We start from the raw sequence: 19,554 nt of genomic DNA, 5'->3' as shown, positions 1-19,554 counted from the left end.
TACCCCAAGAGCTATCTACCAACCAAAATTCGTGACACTAGCATGTCCAGATCGCGAGATATCAAAACCGGAAGTTCTGCTGCAGTACCAACAAAAGCCGGTAGGGGGCCCAGAATCTAATCATTTCTAGGTCTCATCAAGACCTACCAACCTACCAAGTTTCATGACAATGCATATTAAGCTTCTTGAGTTATGCTGTTCACAAACAAACAAACAGACAGACAGACAGACAAACGCTACTGAAAACATAACCTTCTTGGCGAAGGTAATTAGCATGTAAAATTATACTGTGATTCTTGCCATGATGTATACCCCACTCACTCATCTGCCTCTTTCTTATTTTCTGTCATACATTTCAGTCTTTTTTGACAATAAGATAGACTTTGAGATGGCGCTTTGTAACTGACCAACACAGTTGCTATTGTCTTATTTTCTGACATATTAAACTTTTTTGAGAGTAGGATAGACTATGTGCCCATTACATGTACAAGCTGCCTACCCTGAGATGGCGTTTTGTAACTGACCAACGCTGTCGTGGATTAAAGAAACAAGAATCAATTTTTCTTGCCGTGTCCCTTCTCCTGCTGACCCCTCCAGGACCAGGGGTCATCAGCGTCTATCAAAGTCACGGCCAGTTTGCATCTTTCGCAGGTTCTCGAACCGGTTTCCAAAGAGTCAAACATTCGGCCGGAAGAGAATGCGTCATTTGCACTCCTGGCTCGCTGCGCAGAATGCAGAATTAGTTTCTCACATTCGATATCGCTGGCGGGCGAACCGGTAAAACAACAGGTCGTATGTTCGGTCTGTTTGAGAAGTTAGCGAACAGGTCGACCGATAGCGTTGTCGGGGGTGTAGGTATGAACGCTTGTGACAATTTATAAAGAGAGACATTAAAAAGGGAAAGGTACTGGTTTATATATGCCCCTAGCAGAAAAATGGAATGACCCTCAGATCAACGCTGGACGCGGAGTAACGATTGCAACCTTCTCAATGATTCCATTGTCAAAGGCAAATAGCGATTGCAATGAATAAGGATATCATTCGTATATCCTTCGTCTAGATTTATGAATACATATGTGTACGTACATACAAGTAACATGCATTGTAAGAGTATAGGATACAGGAGTTTTATTACAAAACCATGCCAAGATGGTTTCGGTGTCTATCGATCGTAAGAGTATGTGTTAAGGTATATATAGCATTGCGTGTTGTCTGTAGTGATGTGGTAGGAAGAATAGTGATGTATAAGCAAACACTAATGAATAAACAAACACCCAAACAGACTATTTGAGGACGCGGTCCTCTCACCATGGAAGTTTGGGCGGATGAGCGGGTCATATCCCTTGAACAGCGCGGTGAGTTTGACGGGCTGTGTTTCTGCCGCCTCTTCTCTGCCGTTTGCAGCCTCCTCGTCTCCCTGCGCCAGAACGCTGTGTGTGAGGAGGGAAAGGGAGAATAAAGATTGTAAGATTTTGATTTTGATTCTTACTTGAGCCGGTCAAATTAACAGTGACCACAACCTTTTATCCGAACTTTTTTTTACGTCCAACAGCTTTTTATTGTAATACTTCATTATAATTACGTCACTGTAGGGATTATGCGATTCCATCTTTAACACATTTTTTTAGTTTTCCAACCTGAATTAAAAAGGTGAAGTCCAATGTTAAGGACAAGGTCACACCGAGCGCTTGATTTCATATCCCTAGGCAGAGCGAAATTAACGCGGTGACCATAAATTGTCCGAGTCGGTAATCGGTGAACGATGCGGCGATTACACCACTCCATCTCCACTATTATGTCATTGACCCAGAAATCCGTCACAAATACATCACTCAGTTTGATAGCCTCGCTCATCAGGCGTGGCGAGGGCGGAGTAATCTCCGAGCAGATTCTGTACGTGGGGCAAGAGAAGTCTATATTGGCCGCCTGTTTCTATCGGCCTCCGATCCTGAAATCCTGGGCGGCCAGCAGACCCAAATGTATACAGGCGGCCGATGTAGACTCTTTCCCCACAGAATCTGCTTAGAGATTAACCATCGTAGGATCACATTCTCGGGGTAGTTCTGCATGTGTACGGCAAAGTCCAACTGTCTTGTTGCGGGAAAGTCTGTCTTAGACCCTTGCCTGACTGAAACGTCTACGTACCACGGCATCAAAATCGTTGCACGACCTTCGACGATTGTGACCGCGCCACTGAGCATCGCTGGCTGGGACTAGAGCAGCGACAATAAAGTCAAGAGTCAGGTTAAGATGTATTTCTACATCTGAATTTTACGTGACAGATCCTGTTTTGTGGAAATTAAGTCTCTGACGCCGCCTTTCGTCGTTTTTCATACCGTTTAAAAAAAAGAGTTTGCCTCGGTTGGAAACAGCTGTAGATGGCACAATGGAAATTCATGTAACACTTTAGGCCCCAGCCATATACAGCATTGCTCATCATGGGCCCGGGATGGACGGTCTCCATGTGCATTTACATGGAGAGATATAGAGAAATTCCTAGAATGTTTATGAAATCAAATAAATCCATTTTCTAGAACCACCTAGTTTTTTAAATCGAGCATGCAGCTGACAATTCATATCGTGTCCACCGAGATTGACCATTGACAGACGATGGACCCTACGTACGATAGAGTTGAACTGTCCTTTGTCAACCCGTACGAAACCCCTAGAATGCATGTTAAGGGAATCAAAATTTTCCAGAACTATCTCTATATTATATTTGTGTCACTTTTCAAGAAATCATTCTTTCAATCCAATCTCGAAACTCAATTTGCATTGCTAATCCTAGTGTTGGCTTGATTACAATGACCTCTTGAACTGCCACGCCCTTTCCACAAATTGCATGATTATGGTTTCACCTTGACTGAAGTATGTTGACCTTTCCACCTTCACTTTTTTTTAGTAAATATACATGTACCAGTAAGAAGCGTGATGCAGAGTTCATGGATGTGAAGGCACATGTTGACTTGGAAGGAACTTTATGTATATATAGAGAGATTTTGTACACTTCCATCCCAGCTCCAATACCATCTCAAATACTAGTAATAAGCTACCTCCGTTCAGACCGAGTGCAATCAGTTCTAACGTATCGTGCGTATGAAACATGGAACGAGAAACTATAGAGAACCGCACATCTAAAAGGACAGAGACCAGGCTGTTACTCGTATTGGCAACGCACGGGTCTTCCGACTGATCCTAACTTTACCCAAACGCCTGGAGTGTTTTCTGTGAACACACTTCGCGTTACGATGACCTCCCAACGAAATATTTGCAAGAAATAAATAAGGGAATGTGTATGTGCTTTCCTGTGAACAAGAAAAACATAATCGAAATTCTTTCAAAGCATCGTCCTTCGCTGACATTTGTCTATCTTTCCGTGAGACCTTCCATGCTTTTAAAGACTCTAGTCGTTATAACAAACCAATGCAAGGACAACTATGAAACTATTCGTGTCATTTCCCTGTAGCACTGGAAAACATGTTCCATGTGATTTTAGGCTTTTGGCATTCAAGTTTCCTCCTGTATTGCTGTTATCAAGTTCATCCTCCTGTTTGCAAGTTCAATCTTGGCGCGCAAAATTCATGTTTAGACAAGCAATGTTATCTTCTCCTAAACAAGAGTCAAGTCTATATGGTTTCGTCCTGCAATGGTATAGAAACGTTGTCTGGCTTGACAAAAAGGAAAGCTTGTCTGACCTCCCTGGGTCTGTTGTACGAACACGTCACGTCACTTACATCACCCTCTACGCGCAGCCAGGAGCACCTACTCCGCGCTCTCAGAGCTGACTGGACAGTTCTATGTGTAGCACTCACCTATTTGAAATCCCGCCGAAAAGCGCAAAGACCACAAGGAAGAGGGTAGCTCCCTGACCGGACATCTCTGGATACGAAATGTCTGCTGTTTTCAGTGATGGCGATGAAAAAAGCCTCAACGGCCGGCGTGGTGGTACGGGATATTTCCCATGGAGTATACGGTCGGCATATGGAAAGTCGAGACTTTTGCGGTGGGACCTACATTGAGACCGCCCTTAATATGCTTCCGGAGGGGATCGTGTCAACAATTATTCCCAAAATGCTAGACGAAATCTCTTCTACGGAGTTCAGCATGCAGTCAGCGTCAATGATTCTCCATACAAGACAAGGCCAGGTTTGTGCTTCAATAGAGAACGTCATTGTAACAAAATATCGTTTAGAAGTACGTAAGCAACTATGTGAAGCAGTAAATGATTGTTTGTAAAAGATGAAATGTAGAAACTCTATCTCACTCCATATTTCGGACTCGGCTTCATTAGGTATGGCATGCTCGTACGTATTCGGCAATAATACGAGAATGACCGACGTTGACGGGACAGTCACACAAAGCTTCACACAGCGTATGGCAGACATCCAGTTCCACTGGGATGTGATAGGGGTCGCCTTTCTGTTATATGAATAATGGCAACAGATATAGCTATTCTTTCATTGGACGACTGGTTGCTATCCTCTCATTGGTGGAACTGATAATTGTGATTGACAGCCATGCCAGGATCGGTTCCTCAAATGAATCCACACACCTGTCACAGATGAGGCGAAACTGTGGTGCACTAGTGACTTGAAAACGAATAACGGGTGGCATCGTGCCTGTTGCCTGACCACTTTTGGCATGAGACTATCTTATACTACAACAGCAGTTGGAATAGTGTGCACATATTGCACATATTGCTGGTAAGCGATAGCTTAGAGCGCTGAAATGAGTTGTCACTGATAATGCTGGACCTGTACATGATAGTCTTCTCATCATTGTGGGTCTAAGAGCATCACGGGAACACGTTGTTTGTGGAAAATGTGCATTACAATCAATCAATCAAGCATTTTGTCTGTGACGTGACTATTTGTGCAACATACTAGTAGCTCCAGTTAGCCCTCCATGTCATAAAAAGATCGGGTCAGCATTCTAAACACCTTTTATTGCCACGTATAATAATTGGCATGTTTACACAAAAGTCATTACTATCCCAGCATCAGCACCAAATGGTAATTAAACGGCCGTTTGGCTCTGTTATCGCTGTTACCTTGGTTCTACAGGATTAGCACAATGTGATCAACAGATATGGAACAATGGATATTTTACAAGCCTTGTTACAAATGTCACGGAGATGCCAGTAAGTTAAACCTTTCGGGTGATAATAACAATAAAGATATGGACAGATTAAGTCATCTGACTTGACATTATTCCTCTCCCTCATTTAGTTAATCAGCGTTAAGACGAAGATGCTGGAATATACCGATACAGGGTATTCATATGATGTCACTCGTTGGATTGCTGTATATACGATAAATACATCAACATGCTTAGCGACCATGTTGGCGGCTAAGTACTGGTGGATATCCACTTAGCCACCAACGTGGTCGCTAGGTATAAAAATTACAATTATTATCTCATCCATGAAAATCCTCTATTGTAAGATCACAAGGCATATGATTTCGATCATATACGGTTATGAAGATGAACGTCCAAACTTGTCTCTCGTCAGTTGGCGTAATTACGCAATTTGCAGAGAAAAATGAAAAATCAGTTATTTAATGAGAGACACATTCTGGAAACGCATGCAACGTGATACATTTATCATGCTTGTATCAGTTAAGATTAGAAGGTTACACCCGTTAAGGTACACAGAGACTAGGTATGATGGTTGTGTGCATGACTATGAACACGTAGTGTCTAGCATTTACTGTGCTTTAGGTCAAAGGGTGTTATATAGGTGAAAAACCTGTAGAGCGTTTGGCAGTTCTTCGGGGCATTAAAGAATTCTTATGAAACGCTGTGGTGTCATGAGGGCGCTGCGCCAATGAATGATATTATAACACTGGAAATATTGGCGGATTCAATTCTTTGAAAGCAAGCATCGATCTATTTAGTCCTATCACTTCTGTAAAAAAAATTGAAATCTTACAGTTATTCACCAACGTATATTTTTTATCGAACTTGGAAAAATATGAGTCAACCATCACGTGACTATGATGTCAGCCATTTGAGCACGTTTCAGAATAGCCTAGAAGCAGACATCGTAAGGTTACAACAGAGTAGCTAAAGTCATTGGTTTTATTTTATTTTTTTGGTTCTCTTACAATCATGACCTTCCTCTCAATATCTTTTGTGAAAATCATTTTTTCAATATTTGATATGAAAGTCACCAACGAAAAGATCACCAAAAGGAGATGAAACAGTTGCTTGGAGCTTCTTTGAAGTCCCCAGATGTTTGTTTTGAGGCTAGATTTGGGGCCCTATAAAAGAGCCTCGGCATGCTGTGTCCCCCGGCACATCGCAGCAAGACTAGTAGAGGAGAGCGGTCCAAAACATTTTTGCCGACAACGAACAGGGTAGGAACGTCTCAAATGTATGTTTAATATTATATTTCAATGTATTCACTAATTGGCGTATCTATCGTATTTTTTCTGATGATTAAAAAGATACAGGAAAAAATTATCCCCATGTTCTATTAATGGAAAACGCACACTGACAATTTTCCCCAGCTGAAAGTACGATGGGTCTCACGTCTGAAGACAAGAGCGCAGTGTTGGAGTCCTGGGCCAAGATGTCTGGTCCCACGTTCCAAGACGCCGGGGAAAAAGTTTTCTTACTGTAAGTGTGTAGCCAAGCACTTGTCAAATAATGTCTAACGCATGCGATTAGTTTGACTTGATTGTGAACAAAATTTTCTGTTATCTTTTGAAACCATGGCAATAGATGAAAGGCAAAAGGAAATGAGAGCAAATGTGCAAAATTATCTCTTACTACTGTGGGTTTATTTTCGGAGGGGGCAAATCAGTCGGGCGGGCTACTAGGAGCGCGATTTAGTAAGGCTAAGTAATCCTTGTACAACAGCGATCACCTGAGAAGAAAAAAAATGGAAAGCAGATTGTTTTAGATTGTTTGGAATATTTGAACGACTTCTCGTGGCCAAGGCTTAAAGTTACACTGTAGTACAGCTTGCATCATGGTGCATTTTAGGTGTTTCCGTCTACCCCGTGGATGCCATGGGTTTACCGTTACTGATGCACAGGAGAAACCCAAGGAAACCATGTTTAAAGCACACTGATTTGTAATTCCACACATACTATATCGCCCATGGCCCAAAACGCACCAATATGATTTTTCCTATATCTGTCGGTGTCTAGCCTCTTGAAGACCGACTCCACTAAAGCCATGTTCCCGAAGTTCCGTGATATTCCGTACGACAAGTTGGCCGGGCATCCCGATGTGCGTGAACACGGCGGGAAGGTATAGGCTGTCTTACTGTGATGTTTGTTTCTAACTCTACATTTCCTGTACACTTCATCACTGCATACACTTGGCTTCAGCTTCACCTGGTCCCATCCTCGTCTGGAGGGTCGGGGACTGTGGTAGCATCCAGCACCAGCCTTCTCCATCCTTGTCTGCCCTTGGCCATCTGCGTGCAGTCAGCACACTTGGCTACTACTTGTAAATATGTGTCATGAAAAGTAGATTAATGAACGCCTCAGCATTAATAAGACTCTGAAATAGTCACAGAAAATCCCAATGTCAACAGTCTTTCAATCAAGGCGGCTTTTAGCATAGAATTAATGAGCTTGGCGTAGAGTACTAGTGTGATAAGCTGAGACCAAAGTACACCTGTAAACGGTTGGGTCGCCAAATCTGTATCTCGTTCTATATCAGTGGCAAAGTAACTATTACATGTACGTCAATCAACGCCTGATTTCTTTTGGATAAAGACATACAGGTAACAAGTTCCACTGTTGTAGAAGACCTCTGCATATCAAATTTATAAACGTTGACCCCTTGCATGACGTATAGGAAATATAACTCTGTTTTTTTTTTGTTTCCATTTAAACTAGTCGTAAATTTGTGCTCCGTATTGAAAATCCTTGAACTTCTGAGAGCATGCTGTGTTGATAATGATTGGGAGATGCCAACTTGACGTCTCATCGTACATCTCGTACCTAACACACAGGTGATGCAGGTTCTGGATGACTTTATCAAAGGGCTGGACAGTGCCGGGGACGCCGCCGTGGAGAAGGTGGGACTCCTACACAAGGGCGTGGGCGTGACTCATGAGAACATCGACGTGAGTATCAACGTGTCTATTTCCGAGTATTTCCGGCGTCCGGTTTTCCTTTCATTTCATTGCTTAACTCTTGTGCTTGGAATGATTTTCATTGTTTCAGATGTAAATGTATAACTGCTTTTTTTATCATCTCACACCAGCTGATGAAGCCTGCCCTGATAGCCTTCCTCGGAGAGATGGGGTGCAGCAGTGCGGCAGGAGCCTGGGAGAACCTGTGGGCTCGCTTCATGGAGGTGCACCGCACCTGTTACTAAGCGCCACCTAGCGGGACCTGCTAGGGCGTCACACGCTTGATAGCATTTGGCTGAAACTTATTGCCATTGTCAAATGTTTGGATAGCATTTTTCTCTACCCTGTTAGCCTAGCTTTAGTTTAGCTCTCGGCGTTCAGGAAATGACAAACATGAGGAAACCAGTGCTCGTGCACAAGGTTAGGTAATACAGTTACAGATCAGTTATCACTATTGTTGATTAATGTGTTACAAGCCAGGGTACTACTAGTAAGCAAATTGCGTTTTCAAGCAAACTATGTACTGAAAAGATCAGATTGCCCCACACCTTGTAATGAGTACTGAGTTGTCACGTTTGCTATCGACAGCTTACAACCAGATCGCCAGAAGATGTATGGATGATTTAATATACCAGACGAAGTGACTACAGTCGTTGCGGTTTTAAAGGAAACCGTCAGTGGGATTCTTTTTGCGCGTATTGAAATAGACAAAGAAACTGTAGCACATGAGTTGACATATGCACTGTCTGTCAGCCTTTCATCCACTCTCATGGCTAGATAACCATAATGCCACAGTCAACTCGATCGGAGTTACCGTAAATACTCTTTGGTCTACACCTTGAACTTGTATGTGATAATTGCACGACAGGTACTAGGTAGTCAGTATACATTTCTTTTGTGGATTAGCATTAAAATGTAGACACATATCAGTTCCCCGACTCTGGTAATTACTGCCTTCAGCATGTTTCATTCAGCTATGCGTGACGAAACATGGGATGTCAATAACAGACAAATGTGAAGTAGACAATACGGTTAAGTTATAACCAGACCGAATCTTGTATCCCGGAGATTTCTTTTTCTTTTTGGATACTACTTTCTTTTTGGATACTCCTCTCTAGTATTTCATTGATTATGGCACCAGCATAGTCTTCAGTGCAAGTGCCAGAAGGGTGAAATACACGTACACGCTGTGCATAGGTGCTTGGCGAAATTCTACTGTCGAGGCAGGTGAAGTCTCTTTTATTAATATTTGTGTGAACACGACGTTTGAGCCTACACCATTCATGCATGGTATTCATTGTCTAGGCCCGGTGACTGCTGGGCTCATAGCAACGACATTACGTGTAAACAAGAAGGACGTAAGTAAAGTAGTAGTCACGGGTGCAGGGTGCGAAGGTCACTTCGAGAGCAGTACTAGCTCCCCGATTGTTGTGAAGTACGACACGAAAGGTCAGTGAACAATCCCAGAGATACCCAGAGATAGAGGTGGAGTAAGTGCAGATAGAATGTCCAGTCTTCTGGTGGTCACTGTAAAGTACGAGTAGAAAAACCAATATGGCAGGTAGAGATTGAATTTCCTCACTGAAAGGGCCTTAAACTCATTTTACCCTTAGCTGCATGGTGGCTTGGACATTTACATGTTATTGGTAATGAAACACGTTTGAATAGATAAATACATGACGACCATTAACGTGAGTAAGTCAGTCGACAGGTGCAATAACAGCGGTGCATAGAAACAAACAGGCCTTACGCTGTGATGTCACTGTGAAAGCCGATCGTGTAACGAGTCAACAAGTCAATTATGTAAACAGACAGCTAGGATCTATTATAGAAATGTGTTAGCCACTACACACGTTAATGGTACATATTTATATGCCATTAGAGATTGGACACGAGAGTTGAAAAGCGCAGGGACGCTTAGCGCGAAGAACTGCAGGCATAAACCATCATGGGGCAGGCATCATGCAAGACAGGTAAACTTCCTCCGATCCTTGTCGGGCACAATAACTGTTCTATGTGAAGAATGTAAAACCCGGAACCCGGAAGGATACTAGTATATATATCTTCATGAATATTAAGACTGCTACAGCTAGTTTTATTGGATGAGGTCATGGATCTTTCATTATCATCAATGGCCTCCAAGAAGAACGTTTGTAAAACGATTCTTTGATATCAGCTGTAGAAATATGACACATTGTTTTACTCAGGTTTCGTACTTTGATTCGAAGGATATTTGTCTAACAAGATTTCCGAGACGATGTTGTCGATATTTCCCCAGGCCCATCTGTGTTCCTCTGCCACGCCGGAGAAGACAAGGACAGATTTGTGGAACCTTTGTACAAAGCTTTGGTAGCAAAGGCCTTAAATCTGATGACATCTTTTATGACAAATTCAGTATTGAAGCAGGCGATCAGATCAAACAATCTATTGAGTCAGCCATAGCTAACTCAAACTTACGGCTGGTTGTAATAGTTTTGAGCAGAAGCCTCCTTTCCGAACACAAGTACTGGCCTAAAAGAGAATTTGAGCTGGCCCAAAAACATGGGTTACAGATTATTCCGATCTGGCTTGATTACGACTTAAGCGATTTTGATACGCTGGTGAGAAAATACTCGCCGACTTTGAAAGAACTAAGGGCACACTGTGTCGCCTGTGACAGTCAAACGGGACTAGTTAACGACCGTAACATACAGGCCGTTGCAGATGACATCATCAGCAAGACAGCAAAACGTAGCAACACAGGTTTGTCTCTTACTTCTTTCATACTGTTGTGTAATGATGCTTAATTTGTAGGGACTGGTGTTATGTAAAGTATGTGACTTCTTGTAGATAACATTTGTGTCATATCTGCATCTGGGCTGGACAGTAATGAACTGTTCCCCCTTTACTCTCATTATCTGTAGGGTATGGTCACTTCGGCGTCTGGGCCATGGTTGCTGTCATCGCAGTCGTCATTGCAGTCATTTTAGGATTTTATCTAATAACTAGAGGTAACGAATTGGATAATTTCAATAATTGCTAATTCGGCCCATTTGCATTGTACTTAATGGTACGTTAGGAATCAAACATTGAAAAATGACACAAGCAAAGATAGAGAAAGCAAAACAACATCAGCAAAATCCGGTCATTAAAAAAGGCAATTACAGAAACATCATCAAATTTGAAGAATATGAAAAATATTCAAGTTTAAGATAGGAACATTGACTGCTGGGTGACATCATGTCACATGCATCAAGAAGGTCACATTGGAAATATATTTACTAGCCTGTTAGGTGTCAATGAAGCTGGTACGCATACTTAGCTTATAGCATTGAAACAGTACACGTACATGTTCATTGCATACTAACACCCGTATTTTATGCACTATTCTTTGCAGATGACCCATATATCTCAGCGACGGCATCCTTCCTAAAAACACTCTACGACAAACGCTACTCATACATCCAGCCATTGCCATGGAAACCGGGACTTCGCTTCGGACTTGCTGATGGGTACATCAACCTGCGAATGCAGAGAGAAAGCGACAGGGGGAGCTTCATCACGCCGGCAGAAGTTGTTACACCAAGTGAACTAGTATTTAACTCACATGAAAATTCACGCAAAGGTAAACCAACTAGGATTATAGTTGAAGGGGAACCAGGAGGGGGAAGTCAACACTGTGTAGAAAGTTGGTGATAGATTGGGTAGGGAGGATTACTAAATTCACACTGGTATTTCTTATAGGGTTACGTCGTTTTAACGGGAGTGTCATGGATTCAGTTTATGATCAGCTTCTAGGGGATAATCTAGACATCAGCAAAACAGAATTGAAGGAGTACATCAAGCATCATCAGGAGAAAGTGTGTTTCATACTGGATGGTTTTGATGAGCTAAATGTGGAATATCAAAAGAATTCAGACGTTCTTGATCTTATCAAAGGGAAAATATTCTATGGTAGCACGGTCTTAGTAACGTCTCGCCCCTTAAAGCTTCGCGAAGTGTTGAAAGATTCTGATGCATTTTACAAAATTGTCGGTTTCAGACAAGATCAAAAAGACGAAATCTTTCAAAAGTATTTCATCAATGATTCCAACTCTGCCAATGAACTCTCTGCAACAGTTTCAAAGAATCATTACTTGAAAGAAATCACAGAAAACCCACTGAATGCACTCCTGATCTGTGTACTGTGGGAGGACAACAACCAGAGACTGCCTAAAACCAAAACTGAACTGTATGGAGAAGTGGTAAAAAGTATAACAAAGCGATACTGTGCTAAATTTGACATTAAATGTGACGGAAGGTCTTTTCCAGCTAGTATGGATGTATTGTTGCTGTCTCAGGGAAGGCTGGCATGGAAGGGATCAAAGATTAATAAGTTTCATTTTGACATTGATGATATGGAAGGAGAGAAAACAACAGACGTGCTACCTCTAGGCATGATGGTACAAGGAGAAACTGACTCCAGAACTAGTGGATACGCCTACGTATCCTTTCTCCATCCAACGCTCCAAGAATTCATGGCTGCTTACTATATCCATCACATGTTAACGTTGCACAAAGAAGGCGCTTTAACTGCAGAGTTACTGAACACAATTGTGAAAAGGGAGGAGTTAGAAGGGATTCTCATCTTCTTGTGTGGCTTGTCAGGTGACCAGGCGAAACCGTTGCTAGATGATTTTCATGATGCCACCAATGAAAAAGCCTTAACAATGAAAGAAGAGTACGTTTTAAAAAGTCTTGTCCGTCGCTGTCTCACCTGTTTGGGTGCCACCAATGTTGCTGCCAAACTGGCTGATACCGTTGCTCCTGCTATGCCCGAAGAAGTAGTGTTTGATTTTGACTATCTGTCAGTTGAATGGACTGAAGGATTTATTGCCATTGTTCAATTCCTACAAAAGAGCTCAGATGACACTCTGCAGAAGACATTTCGGACTTTGGTGCTAGCATCTATTCATTGGGCAGTTGATATACCCAGGGATATGTTAGTACGTTTCAGAAGTGTGCTAGAATCGACCACAGTTGTTGAATCTGTCATAATGACTGGTTGGTCTATGCCCCTTCTCCCAACAGCAAACAACACAGTTCTGAGATCATCTTTAAGTGAGTTTTTCCCTGATGACAGATTGAAAAAAGTAAAAATTACAGTCCATGCAGCGGCAGACGCCGTCGGTCCTTTGAAATGTATGACGCTTTCGGACATGTTTGACGACTTGAGAAAAAAGAGAAATGTAAACGAAATTAGCATTTCCGTTTTCACGGCGTCAGAAACCTCGTACTGTGGTGCAATATCGCGACTGCTTCAGAGTCAAACCTCGCTAAAGTCATTTGCCTTGGACGTGTCATTATTACATACAACTCAAGGATGTCAGGATTTTCGTGTCGTGTTGGATGCGATAAAAAATCACCAGTCCCTTTATTCTGTTTCCATGAAACAGCCAGCTGATGCAATTGTCTCCGACCGTACACATAACGCGTCCGCTGTGTTGATCTCTATTGCACAGATAATCCGTGAGAACCGAATTCTTACGTCTTTCCATCTACACATTTGGAACTGTAACTCCCCCTGTAGCAGGTTCGCCTTGACGGAACTAGCAGAAGCCATCAGAAGTAACCGTGACATTTTGAAAGAGGTAACAATTTATGGTTTTCCTGTGGAGAACGAATCAGATCAAGATGTTGTGTATGACATCATGAGGAATAAACCATCCACTATGAGGACACTCGAGTTATCGATGGATACACGGTCGCCATTTAGCTACCTATAGCCATATTATATATACATGACACATGCTGTATGTTGTATGTCAGGTGACAGACCCCGATCCGCCATAACCGATAAGGATCACGATCGGGGCCTTTGTCGACAATGATATATGTAATGTATGCATTTGAAACAATTTTATGAACATTAAAAAAACTCCGTGTACCAGCAAGTATAAAATGTCACCTGCGTGGTTCCTTTAGTTTAACCATTAAACAGATACGGAGACATGGACACAAAAATGTAATTTTCAAACTGCTTCAATTACATCACGCTTACCAGCAGACGGAGTAGGTGATTAGTTTCGTGTTTATCGACTCACTAGTTTCTCACGTGTATACGTAATTATAAAACATAGAGCACCTGTTTACATCTAATAGGCTATCCTCAGTTTCTATTCAACAAAATCCTTTCATTGGTAAACAGAAATGCTTGGTAATCGCGTCGTTGCCGTATTCTTGGAGATTCTGTACTACACACTACATCACTTTCATTTTGTTCATTTTGCCAACATTTCATTTTGGCGGGTGTGCACACACATTTGTAGCCTGGGTGCCATTCTATTTGTATTACGGGCTCCCATACTCCCCCCTAAGAAATTTCTTTTCACATTTGTGGGAGATATCTTATTCCCTACCCGGATGTTAATCACGTGATTCACGGAGTGAAGTGTACTTGACATGAAAGACGACTGTTGCGATCGAAAGCGAGGTAGCAAAGCCTGTTACTGACAGCATAGGAGTGTCATCTCTTATTTTAGTCCAACAAAAAAAATCTGGTAGCTACATGTCTATATGTACATATATGTGTATATAGTTACTACCTATCATAGCCCTGATTACTACAAGTAATGTATCTACTGTTGACCCTTTGACTCAATCGGTAGATTCAAAACACCGGCGCTCAGAGTTTCGTTGTCAAGTGGACTCGTCCATCCAGACAGGTTTTGCTGTTGCTTACAAATTAGCATGAAATGAAGATATTATTGAATTATAGTCATATGCCTAAGAAAATTCACATTTGTTTTAAGGATTCGCGGATTCCCACCAGTATGGACTTGAACAGCCTGGTATTGCGATCGCGTTTTGATAAGTATTGAGTTTGGCCGAGTCCACACGTCAGCACTAGAAGCAAGAGAAGTGACCTGCTGAGTGCACGAGACACAGGAGAACATGAGGCGGCGGCTGTCGCGGGTACGCCGGGAGAGTGTCGGGCTGGTCAGGCGGGTGGACGCCTTCCCCAAGCTTCCTGACGACTGCAGAGAAAAGAGTACTACAGGAGCCACCGGTGAGGGGTTTTGATCTTTTATCAGTTCTACTGTTGTTCATTGCATATGTCAAACGGGAGAACAACTAAACTCAAGAAAAAACGTCATACTTTGTTGGCTGTGCGAACAATCTTGGTCGGTAGTTGTCGATTTTGTCCCAAAGATCTACTTGAAATTAATTCTAGTCTAATTCATAGTCTTTGATCATTCTGCTCGAGTCCTTGCACGTGTGATAAAGGTGACGTGTCAAAGTAGTCCACGTGTTGAACTAACGTATCAACATGACATAGGCATGAACTAGTGGAGCATCAACAATTCACGTACTTACCGTAATTCATCTAATAGTATTGATATCAGGCACAGATTATCAATATTTAAATTGTCTTTCTCCAGTATCTCTTCTGTGTTTTGCCGCCATCGCTATTCTTGTGACGTCAGAGGTACAGCGCTATGGGAGAAGCGAAATTCGCTATCAGTATGAAGTGGACAAGGAAGTATCGGAGTAAGTTGTCACTGATGGTTGAAGAAACACGGTGGAGGTGTAGGAGCCCTGAGGCGAAATGGCTCTAATTCCATACAGCACAGATACTGTTAATCATTTGAAGCAATATTAATACTTAACAGATAAGTAAAAATGCAGGCTTCCCTTTGTCAACATGTTTGAATTAACGTTTATAAAAAAAATCACCATCAGCACAAATTCACGTATGATCCTTCTTGATATTTACAGAAGATATCAATTAAGTGCACATCATTGATGTAGCTATAGATTGGTAACATGATAGGATCTGACATTACATCGCCTTTGTTCAGATGTTGTAATTATTGTTTTGTATTGCAGGAAGCTGAACATGAGTGTGGACATTACTGTGGCAATGCCGTGCGAATGTACCGACTCAATTTATTTTGATAAAAAGTCGTTCGTAACCTATGAGAATTCGAAGTTCCAATTACTGTCTATTCTTGTTTAAGTTGTTTAATTTTGCAATTCGCAAAACATAATATCCGCACCCAGAACAGTCATTTTTTTCTCAGACGTGGGTGCTGACGTCACCAATTCCCTCGGCCACTATTGGTCCTTACGGGATCAGATGACGTACTTTGAGTTAACAGAAAAACAGAAAAGGGAACAAAGGTGAGTTTCTATAATCCTTGCAACCATCTTTTTGGCAATCAATCAGTTCTGTCCATGTAGCTATCAATAATACAACAATGCCATTTTATACCTTCAGAAAATTACAATCTCTTCGAAGAGCCATCAACGCAAAGAGGTCGCTGAGAGATGTCATCCTCCAATCAGGACTTGACACGTCACGGACGGTCATCAGGTACGTGTCCTTACCTTACGTGTCCCTCATGGTTCGATGTCACGTGTGTAGACGATATTAGAGGCTGATTATTCGGCTTTCCTTCGGGAAACATAACCATTATAAGTTATAACTGATTTACGCTTTCTAAAGACTGAAATACAATACCGGTAAATGCATGGTGTGAAATGTAATACATGTCGTTGTATGTCGACATATCGTCTTCATGCAAGATACTTGTGATTGGATTTACCTGACTTCTTTACCAATGAGGTTGCATACATATGTATACTATTCCAAACCAAGGCACGACCACACAACTTTGTACAAGAAACAAGTGGACGCGTGTCGCTTTCATGGGCAACTGGAAATTGATAAGGTAAGGATTTATATTTAAACTTCGTCTTCATCGTTTTCCCATACTTCTTGGCATTGCATATTGAAAAATACGTTTGTCGGCACAGTTCTTCACAGATGTAAAAAACAATAGATCTCTTCTTCCACTTCCAAATACCATTTGATAATTGATGCAGCATATTCAATATATTGAAATGTCATCGTTTCTGATATATACAGGTTTCTGGAACACTTCATATCATGGCTGGAAGGTAGGTTTCTTTCGAATTCATAGCCACTAGAGAATCATTGTCCTCAACATATCATTAAGTGCAATAAGAAGTGAAGCATTTGATGATATATTCATGGATTTTTTTTAGATAATTCGTCTTGATTTAGATGATTCGTCTTGATTAAACAATTAGGCAACACGATATGTCGAGTTCATTTCTCTAATGTAGAAGAATACAAAATGTCAAATGCGGCGTTTCAATTGAATAGTCATCATTGATCAGAATTATCCCGGGAATGACAGATATTGATGATATTAAATTTCAGGTCTGTCCAGCACGGTTCAGGACATAACCACTACCTGGCACCGGACTTGCTACAGAGTGACGAGCGTAGGTTACTTCATGTGTATAAAGCAAAGCACAGACACCTAAATATAACACACGCAACTCAAATGGAACGTGTCATTAACAACATTGGCAATGATGCCATTGCTAGCAAGTACTAAGACGGCCCATCTCACTGTGAATTGCAATTAATCTCTTTCTAAACAATGTGTTACCGACCAAAAGCTAAATCATATAGACATAGATTCATGATCTTAATCTCAGGGCGTCAAAGAGCTTACATTTGTACCTACTGCTATACTACAAACCATAACGTTGCTAGTATGAAAAGCATTCGATGAGTACTATTTCAGTTTCATGCAGTGTCTTTAACTGGTTATCACACAGCTGTTACGTACAACTTCTCCCATCGTATTGACCGGCTGTCTTTCGGTGCCCTGACACCCGGCATTCTCAACCCTCTGGATGGCGAAGAGAAGAACACAGACACTGGTGCGTGGGACTCCACAAGCGCTATGAGCAGAGACAAGTTTTCTGTATTAGGCAGTTTGTATCTGTGTTAGTATGCATGTATATGAATGTAAACTGCCCTTTGGTGTAACGTTAAGTCAAATGCTGAAAGGCGGTTGAAGTAGAAAACGACAAATGTTGTTAGTGGTGGTACATGACCTCTTGTTAAAGGCGGTAAAAAGGAGCTTTCATTGCTTGTAAGAAAATACTAGTAGGCAAGAGGTTTGGCCAATCTTAAGAAGTATACATTAGGAGTAACTATTTCTCCTCCAAAATACGTAAGAAACTCAGATGTTTCTGTTGCGCCCAGGGAACATGCTGTACCAGTATGTAGTGCAGGTTGTCCCCACCACCGTGCGCACCAGGCGGATATCTGCACAAACGCACCAGTTCGCCGTGACAGAAAGGGTCAGACACTAAACTTCTACCGCATTTATGCCATCAACATTATCTGAAACACTCTTTACGTATATCTTATGCTCAGTATCTTTGTTTCATTGTTTCAAATAGATTGTAAATCTTGTATGCATGTCCATTTGGTTATGTGTGTTACTCGTATGTACATCTTTGTATTTCTACTCTATACTCCTGGAAAAGTAGCTAAAGGAGAGACAAAAGCACAGACAGAGCAGACGATAACACCACTATCTTCCACATTTCTAGGAGAAAGCTGTAGAAGCTGCTTATGGGAGAGTGAGATCAGGAGCAGCAGGTAGTTATCAAACTTTGACAACCACCTTTCATATCTACTGTTTTAAGAATCAAGATCTGTAAGCTACTGTAGCTAAATTCTGTTTTGGTGCACTACATAGGGTGATGAGGATAAAGTCTTGTGTTTATGCCTTTACAAACAAAATATATTTCACCAGGTATTTACATAGCATTTGAGCTGTCCAGTATCCGGGTACACATCAGTGAGGAGGAGAAGTCCCTGGGCCATCTTGCCGTGCGCTTGTGTGGAATCATAGGAGGAGTCTATACAACCTCAGGTAATGGACTATCTCCATGATTGGCACATAAAATGTGTTGTAGGGCACTACATGTAGATAACAAGGTACCATGACCAGTTTGTGTAATGCATAATATAATGCTTTTTATTTGTACTTTTTTCATACAGCACTTCAATTGTAAGTTGCAATTGAGATACTGCTGGTAGAAGGTGCAAAATGCAAAAATAAGCCTGGGGGCTTTATGTTTGTTGAGATATCATGAGATATATTTTCAGTGTTCCATCTTTGCTTCATGTCGAGAACAACACAAAGACTTATTTTTATTTACCATAAGAAGCCACAAAACGTGTTCCTGACTTTGGTGCTTCTCTCACACAGGAGTTCTGTACTCTTTAATGGCCACATTGACAGCTCAGATATTTAAGAAGGATGCAGCTGTTCAAGTGAGTATCCTGACACATTGCCCCCTTCCCCTCAATAAAAGGCTGGCATAGACAATAGCATATGGTTGTGAAATTACCTTTGGATAACATGTTGCAATGAAAATGTTTCTAAAGATTAAAGTTTGAGCATTTTTAAAAATCCACAGGAACTACAGGAGACCGTCACCACAGATGGTTCAGTACAGGAACAGGAGGAGACTCTGACAGTAGAACTGCACTGATGCAGCATGGTTAAAGTTATAATGGTACAAAATGCAAGTAAGCTGGTAGTGTAGTTGCAGTAAACATTAGACTTTGACAGGCAGAACATTATTGTCTAAACCATGTA

At 41.6% G+C, this 19,554-nt stretch overlaps 3 protein-coding genes across 7 annotated transcripts in view; 2 read left to right on the top strand and 1 right to left on the bottom strand.

The window, feature by feature from the left end:
• The window catches only part of LOC109475610 (gamma-aminobutyric acid receptor subunit beta-3-like), a 13,096-nt gene extending 9,107 nt beyond the window's left edge, over nt 1–3,989 (bottom strand). Inside the window, exons 1-3 of one of the 5 annotated variants that reach the window (XM_019776324.1) lie at nt 3,813–3,906; nt 2,146–2,213; nt 1,309–1,430 (exon numbers count right to left, since the gene is read on the bottom strand). In XM_019776324.1, coding sequence (XP_019631883.1) covers nt 1,309–1,430; nt 2,146–2,201 — 178 coding nt within the window. In that variant the 5' untranslated portion in view covers nt 2,202–2,213; nt 3,813–3,906. Of the gene's footprint in view, nt 1–1,308; nt 1,431–2,145; nt 2,214–3,812 lie in introns of all 5 variants that reach the window. The other 4 variants (XM_019776323.1, XM_019776326.1, XM_019776325.1 and 1 more) reach the window with 4 other exon arrangements.
• A 657-nt stretch (nt 3,990–4,646) lies between these two features.
• LOC109475419 (endoplasmic reticulum-Golgi intermediate compartment protein 2-like) lies at nt 4,647–19,541 on the top strand. Its single transcript, XM_019776021.1, has 21 exons — nt 4,647–4,703; nt 6,513–6,621; nt 7,158–7,260; nt 7,973–8,086; nt 8,227–8,332; nt 9,401–9,544; nt 11,472–11,668; nt 15,002–15,122; nt 15,496–15,604; nt 15,944–15,990; nt 16,138–16,237; nt 16,335–16,430; nt 16,716–16,788; nt 16,986–17,017; nt 17,304–17,368; nt 17,711–17,815; nt 18,144–18,241; nt 18,497–18,545; nt 18,703–18,822; nt 19,162–19,226; nt 19,373–19,541. The coding sequence occupies exons 2-21, from the start codon at nt 6,524–6,526 to the stop codon at nt 19,445–19,447; spliced, it is 1,917 nt and encodes a 638-aa protein (XP_019631580.1). The 5' UTR covers nt 4,647–4,703; nt 6,513–6,523; the 3' UTR covers nt 19,448–19,541.
• LOC109475639 lies at nt 9,429–13,991 on the top strand. Its single transcript, XM_019776380.1, has 5 exons — nt 9,429–9,544; nt 9,978–10,068; nt 10,374–10,837; nt 10,999–11,085; nt 11,472–13,991. Exon 5 carries the CDS (start codon nt 11,845–11,847, stop codon nt 13,837–13,839), a length of 1,995 nt encoding a protein of 664 aa, XP_019631939.1. The 5' UTR covers nt 9,429–9,544; nt 9,978–10,068; nt 10,374–10,837; nt 10,999–11,085; nt 11,472–11,844; the 3' UTR covers nt 13,840–13,991.
• Nucleotides 19,542–19,554: the final 13 nt, after the last annotated feature.

The sequence above is a fragment of the Branchiostoma belcheri genome, unplaced genomic scaffold, assembly GCF_001625305.1.
Source record: "Branchiostoma belcheri isolate BF01 breed outbred unplaced genomic scaffold, Haploidv18h27 scaffold34, whole genome shotgun sequence".
Lineage (NCBI taxonomy): Eukaryota > Metazoa > Chordata > Leptocardii > Amphioxiformes > Branchiostomatidae > Branchiostoma > Branchiostoma belcheri.
Note: the sequence above shows the minus strand (reverse complement) of the source record. Positions and strands in the feature narration are given on the sequence as shown.

What these genes read in the sequence shown, in the direction of transcription:
- LOC109475419 (XM_019776021.1), top strand. Translation starts at nt 6,524, where the DNA reads ATGGGTCTCACGTCTGAAGACAAGAGCGCAGTGTTGGAGTCCTGGGCC. An exon ending in GAGTACTACAGGAGCCACCG is followed by an intron (nt 15,123 to 15,495) that starts GTGAGGGGTTTT and finishes GTCTTTCTCCAG; the next exon opens with TATCTCTTCTGTGTTTTGCC. An exon ending in GGCAACTGGAAATTGATAAG is followed by an intron (nt 16,789 to 16,985) that starts GTAAGGATTTAT and finishes TGATATATACAG; the next exon opens with GTTTCTGGAACACTTCATAT.
- LOC109475639 (XM_019776380.1), top strand. Translation starts at nt 11,845, where the DNA reads ATGGATTCAGTTTATGATCAGCTTCTAGGGGATAATCTAGACATCAGC.